Genomic DNA, 26,131 nt, shown 5'->3' with positions numbered 1-26,131 from the left:
TCCAACCTCTCTTTAAAAAGCATGTGAAAAAGGTAATTCAAATAACCAAATTCAACCTACCAAATTTCCGATTTACACGAAATTGTTTGACTACAGAGGTAGCAAAAATGTACTTCAAATCTATGATACTCCCCCACTTAACATACTGCTTGACTAGTTGGGCCCAAGCTTGCTGTACAACATTAAAACTTATTCAGTCTGTCAACAAACAGGCTCTCAAAGTGCTTGATAGGAAGCCCAATAGCCATCGTGACTGTTACATCCTCAGAGAGCATGAGCTCCTGAGTTGGGAAAATCTTGTGCAATACACAGACGCATGTCTTGTATTCAAGATCCTAAATGGCCTGGCTCCCCCTCCACTCACTATTTTTGTTAAACAGAAAACCCAAACATATGGCAGCAGATCCACAAGGTCTGCCATGAGAGGTGACTGTATAGTTCCCTTAAGGAAAAGCACCTATAGTAAATCCGCTTTCTCTGTGAGAGCTTCCCATGTCTGGAATACACTGGCATCAGACACACATAACTGCACCACATATCACACTTTCACAAAATGCATGAAGACATGGCTAAAGGTCAATCAGATTTGTGAACATAATCCCTAGCTGTGTATTGTCGCTTTCCATGTTGTCTGTAGCTTGTGAGGTGTGGAAACACTTTGTTGCTTTTATGAATTTTGTCTTGCTGCTTTTTGTTCTATGTTGCTCTGTCTGTATGCTACGTGTTGCTTGTCCTATGTTGCTTTGTGTGTGCTCACTGCTCAATGATTGTCTATATGTCATTGTTTTTAATAATAATAACCTGTCCAGGGACTGCGTTGAAAATTAGCCGGCTGGCTAAAACCTGCACTTTTACTGAAATGTTGATTAATGTGCTGTAATGTGCTGTAAAAAATAAAATAAACTCAAACATCTACTTTGTGCATGACACAATTTTTCCAACAATTGTTTACAGACAGATTATTTCACATATAATTCACTGTATCACAATTCCAGTGGATCAGAAGTTTACATACACTAATGTCACGTTCTGACCTTAGTTCCTTTGTTTTGTCTTTGTTTCAGTATCGTCAGGGCGTGAGTTGGGGTGGGCAGTCTGTTTGTTTTTCTCTGTTGGTTTTTGAGTTTGGCCTGGTATGGTTCTCAATCAGAGGCAGGTGTCGTTAGTTCTCTCTGATTGAGAATCATACTTAGGTAGCCTTTTTCCACCTGTGTGTCGTGGGTGTTTATTTTCCATGTTAGTGTTTGTGCCACACGGGACTGTTTCGGTTTGATTACTTCACGCTTATTGTTTTGTTCAGTGTTCATTACTTTATTAAAAAACATGAACACTTACCACGCTGTGCTTTGGTCCTCACCTTCTTCCACCACAGACGATCGCTACAACTAAGTTGACTGTGCCTTTAAACATCTTGGAAAATTCCAGAAAATGATGTCATGGCTTTAGAAGCTTCTTATAGCCTAATTGACATAATTTGAGTCAATTGGAGGTGTACCTGTGGATGTATATTCAAACTCAGTGCCTCTTTGCTTGACATCATGGGAAAATCAAAATAAATCAGCCAAGACCTCATAAAAAGAATTGTAGACTTTCACAAGTCTGGTTCATCCTTGGGAGCAATTTCCAAACGCCTGAAGGTATCAAGGTCATCTGTACAGTACACAAGTATAAACACCATGGGACCACGCAGCCTTCATACCGCTCAGGAAGGACAAACATTCTGTCTCCTAGAGATGAACGTACTTTGGTGCGAAAAGTGCAAATCAATCCCAGAACAACAGCAAAGGACCTTGTGAAGATGCTGGAGGAAACGGGTACCAAAGTATCTATATCCACAGTAAAACAAGTCCTATATTGACATAACCTGAAAGGCCGCTCAGCAAGGAAGAAGCCACTGCTCCAAAACCAACATAAAAAAAGCCAGACTACGGTTTGCAACTGCACATGAGGACAATGATCATACTTTTTGGAGAAATGTCCTCTGGTCTGATGAAACAAAAAATAGTACTGTTTGGCCATAATGACCATCGTTATGTTTGGAGGAAAAAGGGGGAGGCTTGCAAGCCGAAGAACACCATCCCAACCATGAAGCATGGGGGTGGCAGCATCATGTTGTGGGGTTGCTTTGCTGCAGGAAGGACTGGTGCACTTCACAAAATAGATGACATCACAAGGGAGGAAAATTATGTGCATATATTGAAGCAATATCTTAAGACATCAGTCAGGAAGTTAAAGCTTGGTCGCAAATGGGTCCTCCAAATGGACAATGACCCCAAGCATACGTCCAAAGTTGTGGCAAAATGGCTTAAGGACAACAAAATCAAGGTGTTGAAGTGGCCATCACAAAGCCCTAACCTCAATCCTATAGAACACTTGTGGGCAGAACTGAAAATGTGCATGCGTGCAAGGAGGCCTACAAACTTGATTCAGTTTCACCAGCTCTGTCAGGAGGAATGGGCCAAAATTCACCCAATTTATTGTGGGAAGCTTGTGGAAGGCTACCCGAAACGTTTGACCCAAGTTAAACAATGTAATGGCAATGCTACCAAATGCAAATTGAGTGTATGAAAAACTTCTGACCAACTGGGAATGTGAAATGAAATAAATAAATCATTCTCTCTACTATTATTCTGACATTTCACATTTTAAAAATAAAGTGGTGATGCTAACTCACCTAAGATAGGGATTTTTTTACTAGGATTAAATGTCAGGAAATGTAAAAAAAAAAAAAACTGAGTTTAAGTTTATTTGGTTAAGGCGTGTGCAAACTTCCAACTTCAACTGTATATCTTAAGAATATCATGGAATATAATTGAACATTTTCATTTCTCTTAGAATAAAAACCTTAGCATAACAACAGTTTTAGTAAGTAATACTCTACAGTCCGGTTACAGCTTCTTCTGACCAAGTAGAAACAAAAGAATAAGTGTATTTGTTTCAGGTGTGCGTGCCGGACAGAGGAATAGTATTCTTACACCCTTGTTCTAAATTCAATCACCTTCTTCATCATCATTCAGTTAATTTAAATTCTCATTTTGAAGTCGTGCACCATTATCCTTTTCTATTTGGTTTATATCGTCCATCCTTTGACAGCATTCGTTGAGATAGAGACACATTAGCGCCTTAGGACCCAGAAGCATTATCAGTGCTCGAACACTTCGAACACACTGACAGCGCCATTGCACAAAATAGTAAGCAGCATCATCTGGGTATGTATGCAACAAAAGTTCAACATTCACCTTCTGCTACCATTTCTGTCCAAACGTCTAAGCATACAGTTTGAAGCATACGTTCGATAAATCCAATGTATTCTCCACACTGAACATACTGCAACTGTCTGTTTCATTGGTATCAATATGCAATGACACTGTCGGTGTGTTCGAAGCGTAACTCCCCATTGCGGTGGTCTGGAGCAATGAAGCAATGATGCAGGGTAATGTACTAAACCACAAATTACCTCTAAATCCTCATTTTAAAACTTTTAATTGAGGAACCACTGTAGATGATAAAATAACCGTTGGGCGAAAACAAAACCATGAAGGTGGTATAATCATTAACCAGAACGGTAATAAAAATTGCTACAATCCAGACCACAATGGATGGTCATGTAAAAGCAGGGAGCGAAACGTTTGGTGATTAGATTCAGTGTGATAGAGAGGAGGTACTGACTTCTTGTAAAATTGTTTCAAGAAACGATTATCAGAACCTAGTGCTAAATTTCACATATGATAGACAGCAAGCTCCTCAATTACTACTGGGGTGGAAGTGAAATAATGTACTTGGATTTAACCATTTGAAAATACTTTCAAATAGTGGGCTTTTAAAGGGAATCACTTAAGAGTAGAAGTAGTTGATACTGGACACTTTAATTGAATATGCTAAAATAAACAAAGTATTCAAGTATTTGATAACTAATAATCAAATGTTAAATCATGTCGTTGATACATACAAAAACAATGTTAATAGAGCAGACAAGCCAATCGATTCAGATCAATTTCTATGGGTACCCCGCATCCAGTTTTAAGTGCTCTGCCATGACACCATTGATTTCTACCTCGAGGGCCTTCGGGTCCCACTACTTTACTGCACCTGCCACATTAACAGGGAAATATGCACTCATGAGTACGGAAATGGCTAAAACAATGGCTTGAATTATTGCTACCATAAAGGAGAAGTGGGTAATAGATCCCAAGGTTCTAATACAGAGTAACATCACCATAAATCTAGCAAGACACATCGTAGCTGTAACATATCTTGATAAGAATGTAATCAAATGCAAGTATCATTTCACAAAACAATGGAAAATGGTGGTAGTTCTTTTCACTACAGAGCAGATGGTGTTTAAGAAGGGTACTTTGGACAGGTTCCTGAAAATGAATGGAAAAGGAAACTATACTTGTTTTTTGTATTGTTTTTTATTTTGAACCTTAATTTAACTAGGCAAGTCAGTTAAGAACAAATTTTTATTTACAATGACGGCCTACCAAAAGGCAAAAGGCCTCCTGTGGGGACTGGGGCTGGAATAAATAAATCAAAATATATATGTAAATATAGGACAAAACACACGACAAGAGAGACAACACTACACCCTGTCCGGGGGTATTGTCAGACGGGGCCACAGTGTCTCCCGACCCCTCCTGTCTCAGCCTCCAGTAATTATGCTGCAATAGTTTGTGTCGGGTGTCACGTTCATCGAAGTGAGGAGACCAAAGCACAGCGTGATTAGAATACATGTTATATATTTTAATAAAGATGGACACTAAACAAACTACAAAAGTGACGCTATAATAATACTAGTGCAGAGACAGGCAACTAGACATAGACAATAACCCACGAAATACCCAAAGAAGATGGCTGCCTAAATATGGTTCCCAATTAGTGACAACGATAAACAGCTGCCTCTACAACTGGAGAACCAATCTAGACAACCATAGACATACATAAACACCTAGATAGTAAACGACCCCATAAACCTACAAAACCCCTAGACAGTACAAAAACACATAAATCACCCATGTCACACCCTGACCTAACCAAAACAATAAAGAAAACAAAGAATATTAACGTCAGGGATTGACAGTACACCCCCCCCCCCCCCCCCAAAGATGTGGACTCCCGGCCGCACACCTAAACCTATATGGGAGGGTGTGTGTGGGCATGACTCCGAGGTGGCGGTTCTGGCTCAGGACGTGGACCCCGCTCCACTTCACCCTTACTTAATGTCTCTGGAGCGGGAACCCTCACCGCTGACTACGGACTAGAGGACGCCACTGGACTGATGGTCGAGTCTGGAGTGAGTGGCGCCTCTGGATTGGAGGGAGATTCTGGCGGATCCAGACTGGAGGGAGACTCTGCCGGATCTGGACTGGTAGGTTCCGGACTGCGACGCGTCGTGGTAGGTTCCGGACTGCGACCCGTCGTGGTAGGTTCCGGACTGTGACCCTTCATGGTAGGTTCCGGACTGCGGCCTGTTGTAGGAGGTTCTGGTCTGTAGACTGTTGCCGGACGCTCTGGACTGGGTACTGTAGCCGGACGCTCTGGACTGGGTAATGTAGCCGGACGCTCTGGACTGGGTACTGTTGCCGGACGAGGACCAGGGAGTACTGGACCATGGAGGCGCACTGGTGGCCTGGTGCGTGGTGTTGGCACTGGTGGTACTGGATAGACCGGACCGTGAAGACGCACTGGAGGTCTCGAGCTAATGGCCTGCACCATCTGTCCTGGCTGGTTGGTGACTCTAGCCCGGCACGTGCAGGGCGCAGGCACAGGACGCACTGGGCTGTGCAGACATACGGGAGACACAGTGCGCAATGCCGGCGCAGGATATCCTGGCCCGAGGAGACACACTGGCTGTCTGGAGAGCAGGGCTGGCACCATCTGCCCTGGCTGGATCCTCACCCTAGCCCGGCAGATGCGGGGTCATTGTAAATTCTTATTTACAATGACGGCCTACACCGGCCAAACCCAGACGACGGCGGGCCAATTGTGCGCCGCCCTATGGGACTCTTAATCACGGCTAGTTGTGATACAGCCTGGAATCGAACCAGGGTGTCTGTAGTGTCACCTAAAGCAGTGAGATGCAGTGCCTTAGACCGTTGCGCCACTCGGGAGGCTCAAATACTCCTCCAGATAGTCCTCCAGAGTTTCTAGTCTCCTGAAACAGAAGGCAGCTCCTCCAATATTGCCACAAGTTTAAACAGGACGCGTTTCTGGAATTCTGCTACGATGTTGCAGTGAAATGTGAGACTCTGATTTAGCGGTAGCAGAACCACAGAGATGGTACATGACAGCCCACAGTGCATGGCTACCATTTGTCAGCACAATGTTTTACAGATGAGACTAAACACTCTGCTAACACCATACTTATACCAGTGGAGGCTGGTGGCTATATGAGAAGCTATAGGAGGATGGGCTCATTGTAATGGCTGGAATGGAATCAATGGAATGGACAGGGGTGAAAGTAGATACAAATCTATCTATGCACTTGCGCGTGCACAAGCATTTTTGATGATCTGTCTTTTCATTTTGAAAATGTATTACCTTTTAATATACCGGTTAGCAGAACGAGTCATAGCGTTTTCATCTGATTGTCAAACAAATCACTTCAAAGGCACCGTAGGCTACCATCAGATCCAACAGCTATCGGCCGGTCTCGGCCGGTCATCTCTGTTTTGTCAATATTTCAGTGAACTCTAGTCTCACGCACAATAGCAAGTACCCCCCCACACAATAAACCAATAGAAAATGAAGACGGGAATAAACTTTATCAAGCAAACGTTTAACGAACACAGAGTACCTCAAGTCCTGTCAACATAACAAATAGGCCAACTATTTAACAAAAGCTATTTCCTATAGAACTTTGTGTGTGGGCGGCGGCCTGGCGCTATGGCCAGAGGAAAGAGGTGGAGAGCGCTGTGGTGCTCAACATTACATCACATTCAAAGATGAATCGTCGTGAACATTAGAAACATTCAATATATCATCTTTCAATATATTTACAGTACCAGTCAAAAGTGTGGACACACTTTTTCTTTAGTTTTACTATTTTCTACATTGTAGAATAATGGCGAAGACATCAATACTATGGAATAACACATATGGAATCATGTAGTAACCAAATGTTCAACAAATATATATTTCATATTTTAGATTGTTCAAAGTAGCCACCCTTTGGGCTCCCGAGTGGCACAGCGGTCTAAGGCACTGCATCTCAGTACTAGCGTCACCACATACCCTGGTTTGATTCCAGTCTGTATCACAACCAACAACATTGGGAGTCTCATTGGGCGGTGCACAATTGGCCCAATGTTGTCCGGGTTTGGCCGGTGTAGGGGGTCATTGTAAAAAAGGTGCCTTGATGACAGCTTTGCGCAATCTTGGCATTCTCTCAACCAGCTTCATTGGAATACATTTCAATTAACCGGTGTGCCTTGTTAATTTGTGGAATTTCTTTCCTTCTTAATGCGTTTGAGCCAATCAGTTGTGTTGTGACAAGGTAGGAGTGATATACAGAAGATGGCATTTTACCAAATAGGGCTAAATCCATATTATGGCAAGAACAGCTCAAATAAGCAAAGATAAACGACAGTCCATCATTACTTTAAGACATGTAGGTCAGTCAATCCGGAGAATTTCAAGAACTTTGAAAGTTTCTTCAAGTGCAGTTGTAAAAACTATCAAGCGCTATGATGAAACTGGCTCTCATGAGGACCGCCACAGGAAAGGAAGACTCAGAGTTACCTCTGCTGCAGAGGATAATTTCACTACACCGCATATTGCAGCCCAAATAATGCTTCACAGTGTAAGGGTCCTATGTGTAGCTGGTGTACGCCGCCCGAACAAGGAGAGGGACCGACTTAAGCGGAAGTCGTGACACACAGAGTTCAAGTAGCAGACACATCTCAACATCAACTGTTCAGAGGAGACTGCGTGAATTAGGCCAATAATAAGAAGAGACTTGCTTGGGCCAAGAAACATTAGTAATGGACATTAAACCGGTGGAAATCTGTCCTTTGGTCTGATAAGTCAAAATTCCAGATTTTTGGTTCCAACCGCTGTGTCTTTGTGAGACGCAGAATAGGTTAACGGATGATCTCCTTATTTGTGGTTCCCACCGTGAAGCATGGAAGAGGTGGTGTGATGGTGTGGGGGTGCTTTGCTGGTGACACTGTCTTTGATTTATTTAGAATTCAAGGCACACTTAACCAGCATGGCTACCACAGCATTCTGCAGCAATACGCCATCCCATCTGGTTTGCGCTTAGTGGGACTATAATTTGTTTTTAAACAGGACAATGACCCAACACATCTCCAGGCTGTGTTAGGGCTATTTGACCAAGAAGGATGCAATGATGCATCAGATGACCTGGCCTCCATAATCACCCGACCTCAACCAAATTGAGATGGTTTAGGATGAGTTGGACCGCAGAGTGAAGGAAAAGCAGCCAACAGGTGCTCAGCATACAGTATGTGGGAACTCCTTCAAGTCTGTTGGAAAACCATTCCAGGTGAAGCTTGTTGAGAGAATGCCAAGAGTGTGCAAAGCTGTCATCAAGGCAAAGGGTGGCTACTTTGAAGAATCTAAAATCTAAAATATAGTTTAATATAATAACATTGTTTTGGTTACTACATGATTCAATATGTGTTATTTATTAGTTTTGATGTCTTCACTATTATTCTACAATTTAGAAAATAGTAAAATTAAATAACAACCCTTGACTGAGTACGTGTGTCCAAACTTTTGACTGGTACTGTATATATATACATACAGTACCAGTCAAAAAACACACCTATATATATATATATATATCTATCTATCTATCTATCTATCTATCTATCTATCTATCTATCTATCTATCTATCTATCTATCTATCTATCTATCTATCTATCTATCTATCTATCTATCTATATATATGTAACCTTTAAAACTCAAAGAAAAAACTTGTTAATCGTATCTTCTCATTAGTTCGGTCCACTTCACGTAGCCATTAATGGCATCAAAACAGCCTATCAAACAGATAACACCTCCCCCATTCCAAATATTAAGTTTGGCAGACTTTTTATATAGTTTTTCTTCTTCTTTTTCTCCATGCCAGCAATTGAATGAGCTTACCCAACCGGGACCTAACGTGGGGTGATGGGTTCCATTTTTGGCAGGGAGTACCAACGGTTGAGATAAACAGAAGGTCAGAGACGTGTGGGATGGTCAGTTGGCTTCGTAGGTCAGTGACAATAATGTTCATTGTACTGAACCCACGCTCACAGTCGGCATTGCTTGCAGAAAGTGTGCCCACTGCAAGGAGTTTTTTTCAACTTTTCAGGCACATTTCGCCCTGCGCAGGACTTGAACTCCACGAACCCCAGTTGTGCATACAGGTGATCTACCAATAGCCTCTCGCAAATTGCACTGGTCTCCCCCTCTCCAAATCATGGGTTTTTGGTTTGTTCATGCCAGCTCTCAGGGTCCAGCACAGTCACCTGGTGTATCCGAGTGCGGTACTCTTCTTCCCTGCTTTTAGTCATCCTACGGTCAGCTTTGTTGGATGTGGTGGTAAACAGTTTGCAGTTCATGTTTCCCACCAATGCCTGGATGGACTGGGCCGAATCGATGATGGGACTCCTTCCTTTTCCTTGCAACTCTGTGTTTTTGCTGTGGTTCGTTGGGCCTCCTCTTTGTTTGACCCAGGATATCTGTCAATATATGTATTCTCTGTATGTACGTGTTCATCAGGCGGTCTGCCCTGGGGATGGTCATCTGCCTCTGCTGTAGAAGTTCAGGCAGGTTCTTAAGTTCGGTCAGCACATATAGCATCAACCAAAGGCAGTGGTGTAAAGTACTTAAGTAAAAATACTTTGAAATACTACTTAAGTCGTTTTTTGTGTTATCTGTACTTTACTATTTATATTTTTGACTACTTTTACTTTACTACATTCCTTTAAGAAAATATTGTACTTTTTACTCCATACATTTTCATTGACACCCAAAAGTACTCATTACATTTTGAATGCTTAGCAGAACAGGAAAATAGTCCAATTCACACACTTCTCAAACGAACATCCAGGATCATCCATGCCTCTGCCTCTGATCTGGCAGATTCACTAAACCAAAATGCTTTGTTTATAAAAGATGTCTGAGTGCTGGAGTGTGCCCCTGTAAATAAAATAAAAAAACAAGAAAATTGTGCCATCTGGTTTGCTTAATATAAGGAATTTGAAATGATTTATACTTTTACTTTTGATACTTAACTTTTACTTGAGTCATTTTCTATTCAAGCATCTTTACTTTTACTCAAGTATGACAGTTGGGCACTTTTTCCACCACTGACCAAAGGTCGTTCACAAAGTTCACGGAGCACAGTTTGGAGAGCATACCTTGGAACTTGGCTCTGTCTTTGCTGTCTTGCTGTTGATCCTGTGAAGCCTCTCCGAAGTGCTTGGCGAGAGCGGGGAAGAATCTCCATACTGCGCTAACAGCTCTCCAAGATGATGCAACCCACCTCACACTAAATACCCTCCCTATTTTATTAAGCAAGGTGTCTAGCTATTGCACCTATCTCCCTGTTGTTTTTATTGCGTGTAAAGCGAATCGAGGAATGACTTAGTCATTAGTTCCCCCTGTAGCCACCAAGCCAATGAGCAATTCCCTCAATAACTCATCAGTGAAGTCGTTACGCATGAGACAGGATAGTAATCTGTTATTTTATGTGGGCTCCACTCATGCTTTGGAGCTCTACGAGGTCCAGGGGGAAAGTAAGGAGCTCCATGATGCCATCAACACTCGCAGGAAAATGATGAGGGTTGATTTTTTTTTAAAACAAGATGGTGGACTCATCAACAAGCACAGTCATTTTTGATTTGTTGTTAAACATCTTCTGCACAAGTTTTTTTCCCCGCATGTCAGCGGCGATGATCAATTATTTCCCCCTCACAAAGTTTTGCCGTGTAGCAGTCGCCCTATATCTACCCCATTTGCAGCCTGCATGCCTAGAAAACGTTCAAAATCTGTGTATTCTGTTTTGCAACGCAATATGCCGTGCCGAAAAACATTGGACGTTGACTGAACTGCTGCCTCCTCACTGTTGGTGTTTAAGTTAAGGAGTACTTTTTTGGCTGTACCTAAAAAGCCTAGTGGCCTCCTAGTGTTCAATGCTGTTTTTGTGCTCGTCGATTCTATGTGGGTCTCTTTCGTTTTACCACAGGGTGCTATTTTGCAGTCAGCCCACTGCACTGTAATGTTGACACCCCTGGCAGAAAACAATTTGGAGCCTGCAGCTCAAGGCAGGTCGCGCAGCCCATTTTCCCCCTCCGACGCAGAGAGCCATGTGTTTTTTTTCTTTCTTGAACTGCTCATATTGGGTACGTGACCAACCAGACGGGAATACCTGGGTACTGTTCATCCCCTTGCCATTTTCAGTGGTTCCCTCTGTGTCTACTATTTAAAGCATCCACACTGCTAGTTAACCTAGACATGTTTCCCACCACAACAGCAACCCGCTCCCCCTCCTGCTCCATCCCCGCCGTGGCCAATAACAGTCCCGCTGTCTCTCCGCTGGTGGTTGCCTCTTCATGCTGCGCTCTGGATCTTTTGTTTGAGGATGATGATGGGCCATCACCAACTCCTCGCTTCAGAATTTCTAAAATGCTTCTTTGCCTTGTAGCCCGCTGCCGGCTTTATTATATCAAATGTTAACAATAGCCTAATGGATTAACTAGCTAGCACAGGCGAGCGAAGAAGCCGGCCACATGTCACTGCAACTGGACAGCCCTTTCTATTGGACATTACACATACAAATATGGTTTCATTACTGATATTAACTTAATGGGGAATTAAAGAATGGTGGGAGCGTTTTTTTTTAAAATAACTTTTATTTTACTAGGCAAGACAGTTAAGAAAAATATATTATTTGCAATGACAGCCTAGTAAGGGGAAAGAACAACCGATTTTTACCTTGTCCGTTCAGGGATTTCATCTAGCAACCTTTCAGTTACTGGACCAACACTCTAACCACTAGGCTACCAGGCTACCAGCCTTATCTTTAGATTTCAGGGAGGTTGAGAACATTTGACTCTGGTTCCTTGAAAGTTTTCCCGTGAAAACATGTGCCACAGCACCACAGCAGGCTGCCAACAGCCTTTTCTCCTAGTGTATTTACTTTATATAAAGTCGGCATAAATTCAAAGCACACACATAATTGACACTGCCAGATTGCACCCGAGACCAAAATGCAGTTAAGAGTTTTCATCAGAGCTGAAAATTCGATCCCGGTCTGACCCAAGCCCGGTGAGCTGAAGCCTGAGCCACGGCCTAGTTCGACATCACAGAAAATTATTGATTTAAACTGGTGTTGAGAACAATGTGGCGGCAGCGGAGTGAATTTTTTTAAATTAATAAATAAAAACCGCAAAGATAGGAAAACTCATATTAGTTCTGATCAACTGAATGAAGAAAATATTGGAATAAAGTAGGCTAATGCAATGTAATGCATGTATCAAATTGTTGCTTATATTGAAACTCCCAAAGTCATATACAACTGTTAAAGCAACATATATATTTACATCAACGTTTCGGTTGGGACAGTGCCATCGCACTCCTTTGGGATATATCAAATCAATCAATGTCAGATCTTTGATTTCACAAAATCTCCGTTTGGATGTTTGGTAACAATTAGGCTGGTGAAATGTTAGCTAAGTTGAGTGCTAATTATCATCTTTACTCATATATTAGCTGATCATACCATTTTGCTAGCATGTTATACAAGTGGATGTTGCTCATCACTCGCTTTGTAGCCGGTCCTACTCCCAACAAAAAGCCCGTGACTTGTCTGATAATCAATCAATGTGATTTTGTTTAACTGAATCTGTCTGTGCTTGGTAATTGATCTCTGGCGGGACAAGTGGAAGTGGTAGCCGATTTATTTGTTGGCTTGTCTATCACTGATCAGAAACATTTTAGCATGCAATAATGTAGCCTAAATAAAGTGTATTATTTTTCTGACTCACATAGTAGCCTTATATAGCCTTATATAAAGCTAAGGCTACTTTCCCATCATCCCAATCCCACTGATACCCAAAATCCTGACTCCTGTCTTGTATGAAAATTCCTAACTCTATTCTGTCATTCTGTCATGATCAAAGCACGTCATCGCGGTATTTTGACATGCATAGACGAGACATGTCACCCGCTTCTCTGTGCTGTCTTGCATTGAGCTTCGGCAGAGAATCTGTGATCAACAAATGGTAGGAGGGTAGATATGGATATTTTTTTAAACAGAGTTGGCCCCCAGATAAGATACCTTGATATTTAAACAATTTCCTCTCTTCATCTCCCCGTTATTCATGAGCTGATCTGCTATATGTATAATTATCAACTCAATTTAGCCAAATGGGAGAAATTCTGTCATTTGTTGGTGGTTATCTAGGAAGTTTAGCAACTTTGGCCATTCGACTTTAGTTTGACTGCCGTTACAAAGTTTGCGTTATTCGACAACACTACGGCCTACTCTGTCCAGATAGCCTAGGCAGGCCAATTGATGAAAAGGTAAACATAATGATCAGGCTGGTTCCACCAGGCTACGTAGGTTAAGGTGAATTGCGGCAAAACACAAAACTGTTTTGGTCAGGTATCACCAACCTGATTCAAATTATTCTCCCTGTTCCATTTATAGGAATGCTCACAGCGGGTTCATGTTTGTTTGATCCTGAGGGTCCCCTTGCTGGTCTTCTCTATGTTGCATGTTTGGCTGAAAACGGGACTATCTCTTGAACAACTGCGGCAGGCAATCCTCATAAACAATGCACTTCTTCATCTTCTGAGGTGGTGTTAACTGGGAGGTCCTGTGACAGGGTGATACAGCCAAGTGGTAAATTGCAATTTGTTATAAAGAAAGAAAAAGCTTGTGATTTTAAACTTAACCTAAACCACACTGCTAACATTATGCCTAACCCTAACCTTAAATGAAGACCCAAAAGCACATTTTTATTTTCATGAATTTTGACAATATAGCCAATTTGTATTTTGTGGCTGTGGTAACTAGTGGAAACCCCTAATTCTATACTTTACAGATGTAGACTGACTGTAGTTCCAGATTGGATTAGATTCAGGCTGGTGATGCTGTTACAGTTTGTTGCTCCTAGTTCACTGTATCAGTCAAACTCAGACAGGAGTTAGCTACCACCATAGCTGCATCCATTATTTAGTTTTGCCCTAAACAATACAAAATACATTTGTATGAGCTACGAACTAACTTACAAATCAAACTTGTAGGCTAACGCTAGCTAGCTAATGTTAGCTAGCCTGACTTGCTAACATTTTCAAATGACAACGTTACATAACCAGAAGTATATAGACAATACGCAACAAACTAAAACATTAGCCTGCCTGACTCGCTAGCTAACATTAGCTTCGGCCTCGCTTTACCTACATAACCAGCAATTACGTTATCTAAAGTTGTTAGCTAAGTTAACCAGAGAGGCAATTATATTCCAGTATCTCTGGTTATACTCACCACCACCGGTCGTTGCACACCAAGCTAGTGTTGCTGGTGCAGACTCAGCCTCCTCTCCAGCCTCTTTGAGATAAATCAAGGCCGATCCAGACTGGATCAAATCTGAACCAATCGTAGATGTCTTTTTTGGATCAAATCAAGGCCGGTCCAGACCAAATCTGAACCAATCATAGTTTCACAAGTTTGAACAGCACAGTATAGTACAGCACAGCACCGTACAGTTAAGTTTAGTAGAGTAGATTACAGTGGAGTACAATACAGTACAATACAGGATATATTGTAGTCTGCTGTGCTCTACTGTACTGTAATCTGTAAAGTTCTACTGTACTATCTGTACTGTCCAAACTTATAAAACATAGCTGTCTCTGATTGGTTCAGATTTCGTCCGGTTCGGACCTGTTCAAATCAGATCCAATCATAGACGTCATTTTTGGGTCAAATCAAGGCCGGTCCGGACCAAATCTGAATCAATCATATGTCTTTTTTGGGGCCAAATTAAGGGCGGTACTGACTGGACTAAATCTGAACCAATTATAGACCTCTATGTTTAGCAGAGCATAGCACTGTACCGTACAGTACAGCTAAGTTCAGTACATTAGTTTAGTAGAGTAGGGTTAGGGTTACTGTGCTCTAATGTATGGTACTGTACTCTACTGTACTGAACTATGCTGTTCTCCACTTTTCTTTACTGTACCGTACTGTACTCTGCTGTGCTCTACTGTGCTGTACTGTAATCTGGGGTGCTCTACTGTACTATAATGTACTGTACTGTACTGTCCAAACTTATGAAACATAGCTGTCTATGATTGGTTCAGATTTTGTCCGGTCTGTACTTCATCAATCGGAACCATTCATAGACATCTATGTTTGGGCCACATCAAGGCCAGCCCGGACCAGACCAAATCTGAACCAATTATATACGTCTAGATTTGTGCAATATATAGGCTGAATATATAGGCTGGTTGGGACCGGACATCTGTGGAGGTTAAAATGAAGGCCGGCCCAGACCAGGTCAAATCAAGGCTGGACCGGATTAAATCGGAACCTACAGTACCAGTCAAAAGTTTGCACACACCTACTCATTCCAGGGTTTGTCTTTATTTTTACTATTTTCTACATTGTATAATAATAATGAAGACATCAAAACTATGAAATAACACATATGGAATCATGTAGAAACCAACAATGTGTTAAATAAATCTAAATATAGTTCATATTTGAGTTTCTTCAAAGTAGCCACCCTTTGCCTTGATGACAGCATTGCACACTCTTTTAACCAGGCAAAACTAAATCTGACAAAATATCACCAACATTTCTCCTATGAGAGAATGGAACATAGCCATGTTTACACAAACATCCGGGACGTGACAGAGAGCCACCCCCAACCCCCATTTCAGATCACGTCTCCCTGTTACTACTCCCCTCCTACAAGCAGAAACTCAAGGGGGAACCACCAACGGAGAGAATAGTGAAATGATGGCCGCAGCGAGCTGATTCAATACTCCAGGACTATTTTGAGAATACGGATTGAAATATGTTCAAGGACTCATCTACCTATGATTCATCCACTAACATTGAGGCATAAACATCATCAGTCACGAGTTTCATCGAAACATTTGTTGATGATATTGTACCCACAGAAAAAAAACGGACATAACCCAACCAAAAACCCTGAATGAATTGAGGAATCCGGGCCATTCCGAGAGCCCAAACTGCAGAATTCAATGTCAGCAGAGCAAACCCTGATTATAGGGTTGCACGCTCTGGATTCCATTAGGGATGCAAAAAGACAAAATAGACTCAAACTGGAATCACAATACAAAAGCTCAGAAACACGACACATGTAGCAAGGACTACAGGCCATTATGAACTACCAAGGCATATCCAGCTGTGTGATGCCCACCGAGTCCTCCCTCCCAGATGGGCTCAACACATTCTATGCTCGCTTTGAGGCGACCAACACCGAGCCATCCAGTATGGTTCCCACTGCTCTCCAAGGCTGACTCTGACGAATATTCTCAAGAGAGTGAATAATCACAATGCTGCCGGCCTAGATGGCATAAAGTCCTCAGGGCATGTGCCAACTAGCTGGCAGGCGTCAACATGTCCCTATCCCAGGCTGTAGTCCCCACATGCTACAACCACCATCGTTCCAGTGTCGAAGAACACCAAGGTGACATGCTTACATGACTATCACCCCATTGTACTCACCGTCAAGTTCAAATTCAAGTTCAAGTTTTGTTTTAACACATGCACAAGTACAGTGAAATGCTTAACTCAGTGTACATTTGCAAAAGTGCAGTATAACTAATAAGAAAAATATATACATTTGTTTTAAATCACGAGAAATAATAAATAAGAGAGGAAACTATATACTGGGTCAGTGCCAGTACCAAAATGACAATGTGCAGGGATACTGGAGTATTGAGGTAGATATGTACATATAGGCAGGGATTAGGAGAAAGTGACTGGTAGAAGGATAAATAATAATAATAGTAAACAGTATGGCAGCAGCCAGGTGATAGACTCTTAAACAGATTCTATTGGTCTGAGCCATGATGCAGCAGTACCACCTGCCGGACGGGAACATGGACAACAGTCCATGTCTCGGGTGGATGTAATAAAAAAATATGTTTGGGGCATTTTTTCAACATGAAGTGCTTCGAGAGGCTGGTTATGGCCAACGTTAGTCAAGACCCACTTCAAAGCCAGCATGCCAGACCCACTGGACCCACTCCAATTCACCTACCATTCCAGCAGATCCATGGAAGATGCCATTTCCATTGCTATCCACATGGCTTTATCACACCTGGACAAAAGTAACACCTATGTAAGAATGTTGTTCATTGACAAAAGGTCAACATTCAACACCATTGTTCCCTCCAAGCTTGTCACCAAGCTCAGGGCCCTGGATCTCCAAACTACTCTCACCCTCTGCAACTGGATCCTGGACTTCCTGACGGGCAGGCCACAGGCTGTGATGATTGGCAACAGCACCTCCCCTACTCTGACTCTCAACACAGGGGCCCACCAGGGATGTGTCCTCAGCCTACTCCCTGTTCATGACTGTGTGTGAAGCATGACACCAACCCCATCATCAAGTTTGCAGAGGACACCGCGGTGGTAGGCCTGATCACTGACAACAACAAGTCAGCCTAAAGGGAGGAAGTCAGAGACCAGGCAATGTGGTGCCAAAACAACAGCCTCTCCCTCAATGTCAGCAAAATGAAGTTGAGTTGATTGTTGACTGCAGGGAGGAGGACATGACCTGATTTACATCAACGGGACTTCGGTGGAAAGAGTCAACAGCTTCAGGTTCCTTGGTGTACACATCACCACACATGGACTGACAACACCACTGCCCTGGTCAAAAGTGTCCTGACCAGCTGCATCATGGCCTGGTATGGAAACTGCTCTGTTCATGACCACAAGGCCCTTCATAGAGTGGTGAAGACTGCCCAGTGCATCGCTGGAGACATCACCAAGGACCCCGATCACCACAGCCACGGACTATTCACTCCGTTACTGTCTGCATTTTAGAGTGGAATGTCCTTTTTTTTTTAAATCAACAGAACTGACCTTCTGTGCACTGACAATCTAATTATTAGCTGCCTAATGATTTATTCAGCCTACTTTTTGAACATACTGTATAATAAAACAGTTGATTAAAAAACAACTGACTTTTCCACAGTGCTACAAAAAATGTATCCTGGTGGGGTATGTTCCTGCACAGTCAGAATACTTGCGAACATAATAAATTAGCAAGTAAATCAGGGGTGTCAAACTCAATTCCTGGAGGGCTGTGTGTCTACTGGTTTTTGCTATTTCCTTTTAATTTGTGGCCAATTATGACCTAGACAACCAGGTTAGGGTAGTTCCTAACGAATCAACTAATCAACTATAAAGGAGGAGTAAAACCCCCCAGACACTCGTCTTTCCAGGACTGGAGTTCGACACGTGCAATAACTAAATTTATAAATGAATAAACTGACAACTCACCACAGTTCTCCTCGTCTGCTTCATTTCCACAGTCATCGACACCGTTGCAGTGCATGAGCTGGGGCAGGCACATGCTCAGGTTGCCACAAGGAAAATATCCTAGGGGGCAGTTCGTCTTCTCCTCTGAGACGTTGAACGAAGTTCCTGCTGAAAATTCAAGAGCCGTGTTTCAATATCAAAGTTGGTGTCTCTCGATGAGGGTAAACACATACTACACTGAACAAAAATATAAACACAACATGTTAAGTATTGGTCCCGTGTTTTATGAGCTGAAATAAAAACCTCAGAGATTTTCCATACTTATTTCTTTCAAACTTTGTGAACAAATTTGTTTACATCCCTGTTAGTGAGCATTTCTCCTTTGCCAAGATATTCCATCCGCCTGACAGGTATGGAATATCAAGAAGCTGATTGCACAGCATGATCATTACACAGGTGCATCTTGTGCTGGGGACAATGCCACAGATGTGTAAAGGTTTGAGGGAGCCTGCAATTGGCACGCTGACTGCATGAATGTCCAACAGAGCTGTAGCTAGAGAATTTTATGTTATGTTATTTTATGTTTCTCTATGATAAGCTGCCTCCAAAGTCATTTTAGAGAAGTTGGCAGAACGTCCAACCAGCCTCACAACCGCAGACCACGTTTAACCATGCCAGCCCAGGACCTTCACATCCGGCTTCTTCACCTGCGGGATCGTCTGAGGGGTAGATGTGTGTGTGTGTGTGTGGGGGTGGGTGGGTGGGTGTGGGGGGAGTGCTGAAAAGTATTTCTGTCTGTAATAAAGCCCTTTTGTGGGGAAAAAAATAATTCTGATCGGCTGGGCCTGACTCCCCAGTGGGTGGGCTCGGGTGCCAAGTGGGTGGGCCTATGCCCCCAAGGCCCACCAATGACTGCACCCCTGCCCAGATGTGAAATCCATCGATTAGGGCCTAATTCATTTATTTCATTTGACTTATGTCCTTATATGAACTGTAATTCAGTAAAAAACGTTTAAATGGTTGCATATTGCGTTCATATTTTTGTTCAGTATATAAGTTAGGAGTAGGAGCCCATAACACCACAGAAAATTAAAGAGCGGTTGACCATTTTAAAATGGGTGTATTTCCTGAGTGAGAGCACATTTAAATATTAAAGGAGCCCTCTAAAAATTATACACGTAAACATCTCACAGTATCGTCCACTCAAGGGGAGCTAGCTGTACATAATCAGTCAGTGAGCTCTGGATGTGTTTTTCCAAAACACTTCAGCGTTTTTCTAGCAATGTTTCAATTAGCAGTCAATTATGAAAATTTGTGAAACATGAAGTATTAACAGGACTCCCATGGTGTTCCGTTCACAGAGTTGATTTATTCACAGTTCAGAGTGTTTATGTGCTCTCTGGAGGATAGGTTAATTGCATCTGCTTTCATGATAATCAAACTAAACGGGTGTACTTTCACATACAAAGGCCACCCACTGCCTATATGTTCCTGAAATATACCTACATATCATACTGTAGTCGGTTATCTGTTTCTGAAGCACACAGGCCTGACTGCTTACGGGCTTGAACCTCAGTTTCCATCCCAACTTCCACAAAATAATCAAAAACCAATGCAAAGCTGCTGACTGGTTGAGTGCCTCGATTATGGATTATTAATCCATATTCAACCAATGGACCATATACTTTATTGTCCATTGGTTAGAACAGAAATGTGTCTTCTACCATTCCCAACACCCCCACATACACGCACGCACATGCACATGCACACTGAGAGGCACAGGGTCAGCCATGGTAAAGCACCCCAGGATGGAGAGCAATTGTGGGGGGTTAAGTGCCTTGGTCAAGGGCACATGGGACAGAGACAAGCAGCTGCCAGTTCAGTTCCATTACCATGTTTTGTGTCGCCCGGCCCGGGGCTGCTGGTCTGTCTCTAACCTCTAGGCCTGGGGTCATCAACCAGATTCAGCCTTGGACCATTTTTTTCTTGAGAGGATGGTCATGGGGCTGGAAGATAATTACAAATCATTTTTAGACTACTAAGTGACGACAATAATTAATCCCAAACAGATAAAATATTGACTAAAATATCAATTTCTTATCTTGCTTAAATTTGTATACGATCACATTTATCTCTCTTTGGTACAGATTTCCAAAATTAAAATCACTTTTATTTCCATGGCTGATCAAAACTCATTTTCTCATGTCTATCTCTTGACCCTGGTTAGCAGTATCTTTTGAACATTGAATCACAAAAAATTGCGGTATCGAGTCACAATACATATAGAATCGAGAGAATTGCAATACCTATCGTATTGGCACCTGAGTATCATGATAATATTGTAGCGTGAGGTCCCTGGGAATTCCTAGCCCTAGTTGACACATGGTCATCATGGTTTACTGACCAGATAACAATACAAAAATAGGACATCTTTCCCAGTTGTCTTGATGTCATCCTGAAAAGACATCTTTACCTGGTTATCCAATGCCTCTCCAATCAGAAAATGAAAATGACACATTTTCTCACTGAGATCATGAGCCTGAAGACTACATGAACTCTAAAGCCGGGTGTGTAACAGCTGATAGTGACAACGCCGTGCTTATTGTCAAGATGAACATGGTTATGTGACATGGTAAGTCATTTGCATACCTAAGGACCCAAGGGCTTTGACAAACCACAGCCATGCACTTAATCAGAAATGTGACATGAGTGAGGGACCTAGAATCACAATCGCTCTAAAAAATTCACCTCTCAACCACGCAGGGTCTGATGTTGTGTAATACAGTATCAGGAGAAGGATGATTCCAACCATCTATCTGAGCTTATACACAAGCTCACCTAAGGAAAACCAGTCTGCCGGCTGTAAACTATAGCCACCAAGAAACCGAGAAGAACTGCAGATCCTTGGATCTGCTGACCTTAGACGAGATACTGTGGAGTGTAAACATCTTATCCTACTTACTGTAGTTTTTCGCAGTCTGTGCAGGCTCAGTTTCGCTTAGTATCACCTTTGAAGTTCAGATGGAAACAATAATGGTTGGAATGGTAACTGACTGTAGGACTCACATGTAGCTATTACAAGAACTCCTGCAGAGCTAAGTGTTTCTTGCAGTAAAACTATAAACCAAATATACATTTGTCTCGGAAGCAGGAGTGAAAAAAATATAAATGAATTTCATCTTGAGGATGTGCGAATGTGCACTGACAATAAAAAGTTCTGTTTAGCCTAAAATAGAAAAAAAAATAGGCAACATAAAGTCTGACAGTTTTTGACTTTTAACCACATAAAATATGCATCCAAAATTAATTGAAATACTATCAGAAGTGTGGTGGATCGTTTTCACAGTTTTTAATTTCCTTAAAACCGATCAACAAACCGATTAGGAAATTAGGAAATGTAGCACCGGAAAACTCTGAACGTTTTTAAGCCTCAATTAGATATTATTCTGCTTATACATTCCAACATTCGATAGGCTATTTGTTAGTCAACTTGTCATATAATTAGATACAAGCAGCTTCTCTTCTGTCATTATTTGATGCTCTAGAACAGGGTTTCAGACAATGCTAAATTGGTAAAATGGTTGTCTCAGGCAGTTATTGACAGGATGAATTAGCATCAGCGGCCAAAGTGAAAAAACGCAATTACTGGTAGTAGCAGTTCCATGGCACTTGGTCAACCCCTTGCCAATGGCTGTTCTGATGAATGCTCGTTCCACATCCCACAGTTTCCAGGGATTAATGGAGCATTAATGCTGGGTAGCATTAGCAAGGCTAACTGCTTGGTATCCAATGGAGAGGCTAATCTACTGTATTTGTGCCTTCCCTAGAGGCGTGGGTACATTAGGAATAGCCAATGGCAGTCTTGGCAAATTTCTATTCTGCTGTGGTCAAATTCTGAAAGAAGGAAATTGCCCAGCTATAAAGGATGACGTCATATTGCTTTAATTTATAAATAGCCTAAAGGATCCGTTTTTCTTCCATCTAAATCTCTACTTTTGACGTAAATGGCATGTTATAGAAGGATCCAGACACCTTTTTGTGATATCATTTACCCCAAAGAGCAAATCACTTTCTCATACTTGTTCTGCAGTATGGTGGCACTGGAAAAACATGAACCAAGGCTCCAAAAACACCCAAGTACGTCCTTTTAGAAATGGCAAAGCTCTCAATATAGCGTTGCAGGTCTTAAGATGTTGTACACACGAAATTGTGTCATTCCAAACTTTATACGCAATGGTATATGTGTACAACATTGATTGACCTGCATCATTATACAGAATGCTTTGCTGTTTAGAAAATAATTGAGATTTCTCCTTTGGTGTTGACATAGTTCACCTTTAAGCTAATGAGCACAGCTTGTGGAATCTAGTTACTATACATCTCTCATGATAACCAAAGGGTATGAATAAAGATTCTTATTTTTCCTGATATACTGTATTATATTATACCAAGTGGCTGTCAATGTAACACTTATGCCTGATAAGACATCAGTGAAACACTTTCTCATTTTCTCCTTTCACAGTGGGATTACATCATTCAGTTAAGTTTTATTTTTCAGACCAAAGGAGCACTTAACCTTCTTAGATTGTCACTGGTATAAAATGTATGGATTATCTTTCAAAACTCATCTCTCATCTTTTCGAAGACAGAACACCTTTCCCGAAGACCTTAAAAAATTATCTGCATGCCTCACTGGTGCTAAACGTTCATATTTTACCACCAAAGATTACCAGATGTCGAGAAGAGATACATCAATTATCTTTCAGAAGTCCTTGCTCATCCATCCTAATAAGAGCTGCTTGTGTGTTTCCTTAACAAATCTTGAAACCATCTCTCTTGTGTAACATCTTTCAAAAGATATTTGCAAAGCTACTTATCCAACATCTGTTCCCACCATAGCAGGTGATGCAGTGAACGGCCTACGCCAATGTTGTAAAGCCACACAATCATGTCAGTTAAATTGCATGGTTGCACGTGGGCCATGTCATCAACTACAACCTCAAAAGCCTCACTCCAGTCTAGTCATACTGGCTGACCATCCCAGATAATTGCATTTGACCTCAGAACATTAAAAGTCCTCTTCACCAGGGATATAGGTAAATGCCAGTCAAGATGGAATTGTTGACACTGACAACCTTTTTCCAACATTCTCCCTCCGAGACATAAGCATGTCATATACAGTAGTTGCTCTGAAAAGTTGAAGGGAAAGAGCGATCAATCTGTGTCTCTACTAGGGTCAAAAGGGAGATCCGCATATTGTTTCCATTTCAAGTTAGGGTAATTGACATAAAATATCCACCGCATTTACAGAGCCGTGTCATTCCAGATGCAGTACATTCCAGATACAGTATATCATAGAAGCCAAGTTCTATTTGTAAATGTCATGTGATGCACTTGCTACAATGTTCACTTTTTAGTTGGTGGCTGACTATTTGATAGTATTTGGCGTTTAATCCTCTCTGACATCTGCAATCGATATCAATCACATAAATACCACATAATCAAGTGTACCTTCACTTGCCCCTTCTTACCCCTATGGTGTCCAAATTAGGACAGCTTCCCAACTAACTAAAGTCCTAGTCCATTCCAAAAATCAAGGTTTGTCAGGCATTTTCCAATATTTAAAGTGGCCTGATGCTGAGATGAGTCCACCTTCCATGCCATCTGTTACAATAAAGTTCCAGATCAGCCCCAAATGAATGGGAAAGCTGACTCATGGTGACATTTGATAACGTTTGAAGAAAGAAGAAACATCTGCCACACTGATTTTGGAATGAAGTAGCACTTTAAATTAGTTTGCATGGGACACTTTAAAAGACATTTGCCTTTCATGTAGCCTGTGTGCTCAATGACTTTTTCATGCTGTTGGATTCTAGCTTGAAATATACTTATTCATGTTACAATACTAGAACTTATTGATTTCTTCACATGTATAAGGAATGTATATATTGGGGACAATGAAGGGTGGATAGAAGCTTGAGGTAGGGGAAGTGCAGAAAGTTAATATTCTGTTTGAACATGTTATTTTGTTACGAAGGAGGGAGGCAAAGGTCAACCGTCTGGTTTCAGTTTCTGATAACGCAGGCCAGCTGCGGAACTAGGGAGAAGCGAGGAATTCAAGTCAACACTTGAAGAGACAAGAAACCTCTGGAAGGGGGGGCCGGAGGGGCCCAACCCAATGACCCTCCCACTACAGTCCTATTTCACATGGATACACTTCCAAGCCACAGGGAGGTTCGAGCATCAGGCAGGGCCATGACTACACCAGTGAGATGAACCAATTAAGTTCCTGCCTAGCAACAGAGATGTATTGGCTGTCTAGATGTGTAAGGAGTTGACCCTGCCTAGTAGGAGGTTATAAATATATGTGTTGTGTAAAGGGACAGAGCACAATTTTTTTTGTCTTTGCAGCTGTATGACCTAGTGGGTGAGGAAACTTACTTTGAGCTTTTCCTAGTCGTCCGTTTGAGTTTTTACTCTGTTTTGTTCAGAACCTAACAATGCCAAATAAATCTGAATCAATACAAAAAGCATCTCTTGATCTGTGTACAAAATCCATGCAAATGAAAGTTATTTTAGTCTGCTGATGTTGACTAAGACTGATGTTGATCCGTTTCTCAGTCCATCTGTCAATGTGGACCCTTTCCAGCATCGAGCCGCAGAGCAACCTTGTGCTCTGCCAAACATTTTCTTGGATGTTTCTTACAATATGTGTAATGCTAATACAGTATGTTCAATTATAGATTTTTCTAGTCAATATATGTTTGATATCTGAAAGTGTTAACAATGTTATTTAAGCATGACTCTCAGGGCCAAAATCTTTGCCTTGCCAATTTGAGGAAAGCACAGTGCAAGACTAAAACATGTTAGATTTAATGTATGAGCAACAATATGTATCTCTATGGTATGAGCATCATGAAGGAGATTATTTCTATATCATTGACTCTCTACTGATGTTCATTCCACATCACTAAAATAACCTGAACAGTTATTTAAAAAGGTCCCATGACCTCAATACTCCCTTACAAACAAATTGTGGGAAAATACAGTACATTATTTATATGACTGAGACCCTTGCAAATATCTCCAAAGTTCATAAACAGCACCACCTCAACTACAATATCTGAATGCGAAACATCAGCAGTGTCACGTCCTGACCTTAGTTCCTTTTTTATGTCTCTATTTTAGTTTGGTCAGGGTGTGAGTTGGGGTGGGCATTCTATGTTTTTGTTCTATGTTTTGTTTTTCTGCTTTTGGCCTGCTACGGTTCCCAATCAGAGGCAGCTGTCAATCGTTGTCTCTGATTGAGAACCATACTTAGGCAGCCTGTGATCCCACTATGATTTGTGGGTAGTTTTATTCTGTCTCTGTGTCTGCACCAGACAGAGCTGTTTCGTTTTCGTTCGTTCTCTTGTTATTTTGTTTTGTGTTCAGTTTAAAGAAATATTAACATGGACACGTACCACTCTGCGTATTGGTCCGATCCTTCATACTCCTCCTCAGAAGAGGAGGAAAACCGTTACAGAACTACCCACCACAACCGGACCAAGCAGCGTGGTAACCAGGAGCAGAGGGTTCTGGACTCAGGAGATACTGGAAGGCAAGGGACCCTGGGCACAGGCTGGGGAAAATCGCCACCACAAGGAAGA

General features: G+C 41.8%; 1 protein-coding gene across 1 annotated transcript in view; it reads right to left on the bottom strand.

Annotated features, from left to right (window-relative positions):
* LOC139390777 (relaxin receptor 1-like) overlaps positions 1-26,131 on the bottom strand; it is a 119,054-nt gene that overhangs the window by 83,647 nt on the left and 9,276 nt on the right. The window contains exon 2 of the mRNA XM_071138140.1: positions 18,504-18,650. Coding sequence (XP_070994241.1) covers positions 18,504-18,650 — 147 coding nt within the window. The remainder of the gene's footprint in view (positions 1-18,503; positions 18,651-26,131) is intronic.

The sequence above is a fragment of the Oncorhynchus clarkii genome, chromosome 31, assembly GCF_045791955.1.
Source record: "Oncorhynchus clarkii lewisi isolate Uvic-CL-2024 chromosome 31, UVic_Ocla_1.0, whole genome shotgun sequence".
In the NCBI taxonomy this organism is placed as follows: domain Eukaryota; kingdom Metazoa; phylum Chordata; class Actinopteri; order Salmoniformes; family Salmonidae; genus Oncorhynchus; species Oncorhynchus clarkii.
The sequence above is the reverse complement of the archived record's forward strand: the minus strand, read 5'-3'. Positions and strand labels throughout refer to the sequence as shown.